This window comes from Cryptotermes secundus, unplaced genomic scaffold (genome assembly GCF_002891405.2).
Source record: "Cryptotermes secundus unplaced genomic scaffold, Csec_1.0 scaffold1366, whole genome shotgun sequence".
Classification (NCBI taxonomy): domain Eukaryota; kingdom Metazoa; phylum Arthropoda; class Insecta; order Blattodea; family Kalotermitidae; genus Cryptotermes; species Cryptotermes secundus.
This window is the reverse complement of record NW_019737415.1, coordinates 251,871-258,694: the sequence shown is the minus strand read 5'-3', so window position 1 is coordinate 258,694 and position 6,824 is coordinate 251,871. Positions and strand designations below refer to the sequence as shown.

Sequence of the window (6,824 nt, the reverse complement as noted above, 5' to 3'; positions counted from 1 at the left end):
AGAGCACCACAGACAAACCACTTAACTCAGACTGACGCCAGCTCACTAACAGTTGCGGGAGACCCCCAGCTAACACCACCTAGCAGCACAACTTGTAACTACAAAGCATGCGCGCGCAACAGGTCGGTTCCGGTTATTTTTGGGTCCCCCTTCGTGTATTCATTTGTTTTTGTTTTGTATTATAATAAAAGTTCTTCTCATCCAATATGACTGTTAAGTGATATGTAAGCATGACACAAAGAAAATCAGCATAGATGATGCTATGGAGTGGATGTCCAGGGTTTAATTCCCATAAGGGGAATTGAATTTTACTTTTCTCCCTGATTCCCAGAACAATTTTGGGTTCCGTCAAATCTCTCATTCAATGGAGAGAAGTAATTCAATACATGTATTGTGTTAAGACACAGAAAGTATGAAACATAATATTTATAAGATGTAATAATGTAGTACAGTTAAAGCATACAAAGAGTACACTCTCAGTTATGCATGCTAATGGCTTGAAATGCTTCAATTGTTATATCAATGTTATCTTTGAATCATGTAAATTGATTATTTTTTTTTCTTTTTTGGTATTATAATTTGTATGAGTTGATTGATGTAGGTGATTGTATCCATGAGACTTACATAATTTTGTATGAACATTGTAAAATGGACTATTTCCATATCCTGGGTTGTACCTATAATCTGTCAAGACGACAGGTCCACAGTCTCTTCCAAAACAGTTCCTCCACTTCATGCGATCTAGAGCTTTCTCCTTCAAATGAAAATATCCTCTTCTGTCCCCAAGGTCATCCAGCATCATCTTATGTCTTCTGGTCACTTCTATCCACCCCTCTATCTTTCCTTCAATAACTTCTTTTAGAAGGCAGTTACCGCATAAGATATGACCAATCCAATTGGCCTTCCAAAATAAATGAATGAATGAATACCCATTTAGTTTGCTTGGATCCTATAACCAATGCAACTTGGCGTGTTTCCTTTTATCTGATAATTTTGAGCATCCTTCATCGAACCATGGCTTACGCTTCTTCAGTTCATAATAACCTAGACTCTCTTTGGCTGTAATTTTGATATTCTCTCTTAACAGTTTCCCAAGCTCTCTTAACATCCACCTCAGCATCAAAGTTTTCCAACTGTGAACCTATTTGAGATTTTATTGTAAGACTGCCCATTGTCCCCTACCTCATTTAATTTCTTGAGATTGAACCTCTTCGTATGAAATCTGTACATTGCTTGTATGTTCACTTCCAGTCTCTCCCTAACTTCTGCTACCACCAGATAGTGGTCAGTATCACAATCTGCTCCCCTGAATGATCCGACGTAAAGTACATTTGAATGCTGTCTTCTGTCAATCAAAATATGATCAATTTGATTGTAAATCTTTCCATCAGGATATGTCAATGTAAATTTATGAATGTTAAGGTGTGAGAATGTTGTACTTTAGATGATCAGATTTTTGGATTTGGCAAAGTTTACTATTATGGCTCCATTATCATAACTAATTTCAAGTAAATGCTCATTCCCAGTTGGTTTGAAAATGTCTTCCATACCTACTTTGGCATTGAAATCTAACAGCACTTTCATATGGAATGTAGGGAATTTATTGAAGACACATTCTAGTTCATAGCAGAAGCTGTTTTTCATATTGCGGCATATTTGCTCAAGGCAAGCACTGTAAAGCCAGCAGAGACAGCCATTGCTGGGGAATGGCTCTGCAAACATGCCTATTGCTAGCAACAGCTTCATAACATGCCACAATAAAGTAACTTGGAATCAGTGTTTTCTGCGTGGTCTGTGCCGATAGGTATGTGATGCAGCAATAGAAGAACTGTTGGGAGAGGTGTTTTCTGTATGGTCCATGCCAAGGCTACATATGAAGTCAATTGTTTGTTGTCAGTTAGTGTAATAAAAATCTGATCTTGACACCAAGCCATACTGGCTGACTTACTGTCAGTCTTAACATAACTGTGACTTTTACTTTTGAGACACAGATCCCTACATGGAGGCAGGTTGGAATACCTCCACTGTAGCCCTGCAAGTTGTGAGGAGGTGACAAAAAAGGGAGTCCAACGCCTGGGGGTATAACTGGGCCACCCTGTTTGTGAAGCATATAAATATAGAGACCTGGCCCTCCAGGTTGGGAATGAGTCGAATCTGAGACAGTAAAATACAGTCATGAGTTCTGTGGAACTCAGAGCAGAGAATGAATGCACTGGCGAGGACCAACAACAGTCATAAATGACAGACCTGTCCTCACATCAGAGAGGATACCCCACATCAACAAACCAGAAACTGTCTGACAGTAACAAAAATCTAATCCTGTGTTCCAAGATAGACTGGCTAACTGACTGTGTGTCGTAACATATTGTCACATGTTTGGAATCTGGAAGAGTTACTTCCATGGTAATTCTAAGAGTGAGTCTCCAAGGTTACAACAAACTGTTAGAAGTGCTATGAAACAACAGAAAATAATGCATTTCCTAAGCAACAGGTTGTTGAACCAGTGGGAATAATGCACTTCTGTGGTAACCAGCATAGGACACGTGAAACAGGATGGTTGAAGATGGTGTCCTCTAAGCGGTTCGAAAAACCCCTATATAATTGGTTGAAGGCATTTGCCAAAACAGTTGAGATCCAGCCACAGTCAGATACAGTTGGAATATAGCCACAGCAGAATGCAGTTGAAGTGTTATTAATTGTACTTGAGTGTGTAAGAGTGAATGTTCCATATCCACTAAATCTGAGACCTACGTGAAGTTATTTGTCACGTAGCATACCCAACATGTGACAATATCTTTGACTTTGACTTTGACTTGTGAATTAGTTTGGCAGTTAGAAGCCAGTTAGTTCAGCTCAGGAGCTGCAGCTGAAAGGTGCCAGCCAGTGAGGACAGGAGCCGTTGGACGTGGATACTGAGGATGTTACACCTTTGGAAGCTGCTACCAAGCAAAGTAATGAAGACCGTGACAGAGAACACAAGTCTGTGTATGATAGTATGTAGGTAAGTCAATAATTATCCGCAATGTAGCTATAAATTTTATTTCAATACAAATAGAAAACTTACATTAACATCATTTTTCAACATAGTCCCCTTGCTTTTCAACACACTTGGTCCATCATTGCACAAGTTTCCTGATGCCCTCAGAAAAGGTTTTTGGCTGAGCAGCAAGCCACGCATGCACCGCTTCCTTCACTTCTTGGTCCGAGGTGAATCAACGGCCCCTTAATGCCTCTTTGAGTGGACCAAACAAGTGGTAGTCAGAAGGGGCGAGATCAGGACACTACAGAGGATGAGCCATTACATCAAACTTGAGTTTCTGGAGGGTTTCAGCAGTGTGGGCAGCAATATGTGGACGGGCATTGTCGTGCAACAACACAACACCTTTTGACAGTAGTCCTCAGCGTTTGCTTCGAATTGCAGGCTTTAGCCTGTCAGTAAGCATCTCACTGTAACGAGCACTGTTTATTGTTGTGCCCCTCTCCTGATAATGTTGCAGTACTGGGCCTTGCGAGTCCCAAAAAACTGTAAGCATCAGTATTCCTGCGGATGATTGGCTTTTGAACTTTTTCTTGCTGGGCAATTGTGGATGTTTCCATTCCATACTCTGCCGTTTACTCTCCGGCTTGCAATGATGGATCCATGTTTCATTACCAATGATTATTCTGTCTAAGAAGACGTCACGTTCGTTACCATAGCGATCCAAATGTTGGCAGATGTCCAAGCACGTTTGTTTATGCAACACTGTGAGTTGTTTTGGGACCCATCTTGCAGAGACTTTATGAAACCGAAGTCTGTTGTGGATGATTTCGTAGGCAGAACCATGACTAATTTGCAGACGATTTGCCACTTCATCAATAGTCACTCGTCTGTCTAACAGAACCATGTCACGTGCACGCTCAATGTTGTCCTCATTTGTGGCCGTGGATGGTCGTCTGGCTCCTTCCTCATGCGTAACACTTGTGCGACCATTTTTTAATTTTTCAATCCATTCGTAGACACTCCTTTGCGGCAAAACACTGTTCCTGTATTGTGCTGAAAGTCTCTGATGGATTGCGGCCCCTGATACACCTTCCGACCACAAAAACCGGATCACTGAACGTTGCTCTTCTTTGGTGCAAACAGAAAACGGAGCAGCCATGATTAACGGCACGGCAGCGACGATGGAACTGACCTAGCAACATCAAACCTTCGCAGAAATAATGACAAGGAAACCACGCATGGCAATGCTGCGCAAAATGACAGTGCTGCCAACAGAAACACAAATACAACTGCATTGCGGATAATTATTGACTTCCCCTCGTATTTCGTAAAGCATAGTCACAAATTGTTTAAGAGTTCAGTAAATCCAGTTACTAGTCCAAACCTTGTCTGTATTCTCTATTATCACATGATATCATCAATTTTGTCCTAACAGAGAAAAGAGGTTATTTATTACCTGCATTGTATAATTCTTCTGGATATTTATAATTGTGATACCTGTATTGTGGTCTTTCCAATGAGAATTGATGTCATTAAAATAAATTCCATTCCTAAAAACAGGAATTGCTAGTTGCTTGTTGTGTTAATGGCTGCTTTGGTATGAATCCTGCTTTTAGTGACAAATGGCACTGACTCTGCAGTTTACTTGTCATTATTGGTTTTAACTTCAGCTTTTTCCAACTCACAGGGTAAAGAAGTAACAGGACCAACTCGAGTTAGTACATTATCTCAGAGTAGTATGTCTGGGGCTTGAACCAGGACTACACTGCCACAGTAACAGACTGAAAAGTTGTGCATTCTGTCTTGGTTTTAGAATCAAATGAATAGACTGAAGGATGCAGCATATAGAGCAGCTGGGAAGCACTTTCACATGAATTCAGTGCCTCAGCTGAGTCAGATCTTGTATGAACATCTCAAATTGGACCAGAAAGCTGGAATCAAAGTGAAAACCACCATGTCACGTGGATCCAAATCTACCTCAATACCAATGGTTTGTATAAATAGCAGAACTGGGGAATAGCAGTAGAATATTGTATGGGAGCAGTACAGTCATCAGCCACTCCACAGGCATGAACAGACATTATTTGTCTATAGCAAAATGTTAAATGTTTTCCAAGAATGATGAGTAAGCTAGAGTTGGTTGTTAGGTTTAGCACAGTCCAATTCTGTCTTGAATGAACATAGGTTTTAGGACAAATAATTCTGTCCTGAATTCATCCAAGCCCACTGTGAAAGTAGCATGTAAGAGTACATCTTTTAACCTCTAGGTGTATACAGAACACAGAAATCTAAGCTTTCTTTCAGTAGTAGATACAATGTAACTGCAATAGATCAAGTATCCTTCCTCAGTGAAACTAAATAAACTAATGTGACAGTAATAGTGTATGGGTATGAGTGCTTCCCCCATTAAATTTGGTATAGACATTATGCTATTAGAGACTATCCAGAGAGAGTGCTTCTTCAGATCTTATACTCAGTAACAACATGACTCTTGTAAGATTTGAGGCTTTCACGGCGGTGACTATGAAGAAAGCAGTCTTCTGGTATTTGGCACCGTGTATATGTGGTGTTAACCGACGTTTCGGAGGAACGTATCGCCTCCATCTTCAGGGTAGAAGAAAAAATATAAGAAATCTGCAAAGCGAAGAGACCGTGAGAACCGGTAAAAGCAGACTGTGTGGAAATGTACACAGCTATGTGAGAGTAGAGAGGGAAGGGGGGAAGGGCAAGTATACAAGTGAAAGCAGTAGTGTGGGAGGGGTAGGGGAAGGGAGCTGGAACAAGCGTGTTTTTGTATAGGGGAGAGAAAGGCAAGGTTAAAGCTGGGCACTAATCCGTAAGCTGAGGGGGGTGGGGGTGGTTGTTATGTTGGTTGGTCATGGCCTGTGTGGCCTTCTGGATCTGGTATCATATCCTGGTGGGGGTTTTCTAAGAGAACAGATGAGAGGTTTCCAAGACTTGCTGAGACAAAACCCCCCCTCTCTGTTCATATTTCCTGGATGCAGTTCAATCTCAATTGCCTCCCTAATGATGCGATCCATATAGCGGGTCTTGGTGGCGAGGATGGAGGTATTCTGAAGCTGAATGTGGTGTCCCAGATCGATGCTGTGTTCAGCTACGGCCGACTTGTCCGGTTGTTCGAGACGGATGTGCCGCTGATGCTCCTTCAACCTCATGTCCACGGAGCGACCTGTCTGCCCAATATAGACCTTCCCGCACTCGCATGGGATACTGTATACACCCGGTGTCCTTAGGCCCAGGCTGTCTTTAACTGGCCGGAGGAAATTGGATAATTTGTATGGAGGCAGACCCACTGCTTTAATGTTGTATCGGGACAGCACTCTGCTGATACGATTGAATATGGTCCCGACATAGGGAAGGAAGGCGACTGAGCCCGGATTGTCTTCAGGCCGGCTGATGTTGGGCTGACGGTTGAGAACTCTATAGATCTGCCGGTTGTTGTATCCGTTCTTCTTGAATACATCCTTCAGGAGCACCAACTCTGCATGTAGGCTGTCTTGATCACACAGTGCTCTAGCCCTGTGCACCAATGTTGAAAGTGCAGCTTGCTTGTTGGAAGGGTGGTGGTGGGACGCAGCGTTAAGGTACAGGTTTGTATGGGTGGATTTGCAGTACACTCTATGGCCCAGGGAACCGTCGGGTCTCCTGTAAATATCTATATCCAGGAAGGGGAGGTGGCCTTCAGTTTCAGTTTCCATTGTGAACTGGATGCACTGGTTGATACTATTTATGTGGTTCAGGAAGTCCTGGAGCTTGTCGGGACCTTGTGACCAGATGACGAAGGTGTTGTCCACGTAGCGAAACCAGCAGCGGGGCTTGTGTG

The 6,824-nt window shown here is 42.4% G+C and overlaps 1 protein-coding gene across 3 annotated transcripts in view; it reads left to right on the top strand.

Annotated features, from left to right (window-relative positions):
* LOC111870419 overlaps positions 1 to 6,824 on the top strand; it is a 67,948-nt gene that overhangs the window by 26,678 nt on the left and 34,446 nt on the right. For all 3 annotated transcript variants that reach the window (XM_033753839.1, XM_033753838.1, XM_033753837.1), the window contains exon 11: positions 4,794 to 4,970. In XM_033753839.1, coding sequence (XP_033609730.1) covers positions 4,794 to 4,970 — 177 coding nt within the window. The remainder of the gene's footprint in view (positions 1 to 4,793; positions 4,971 to 6,824) is intronic.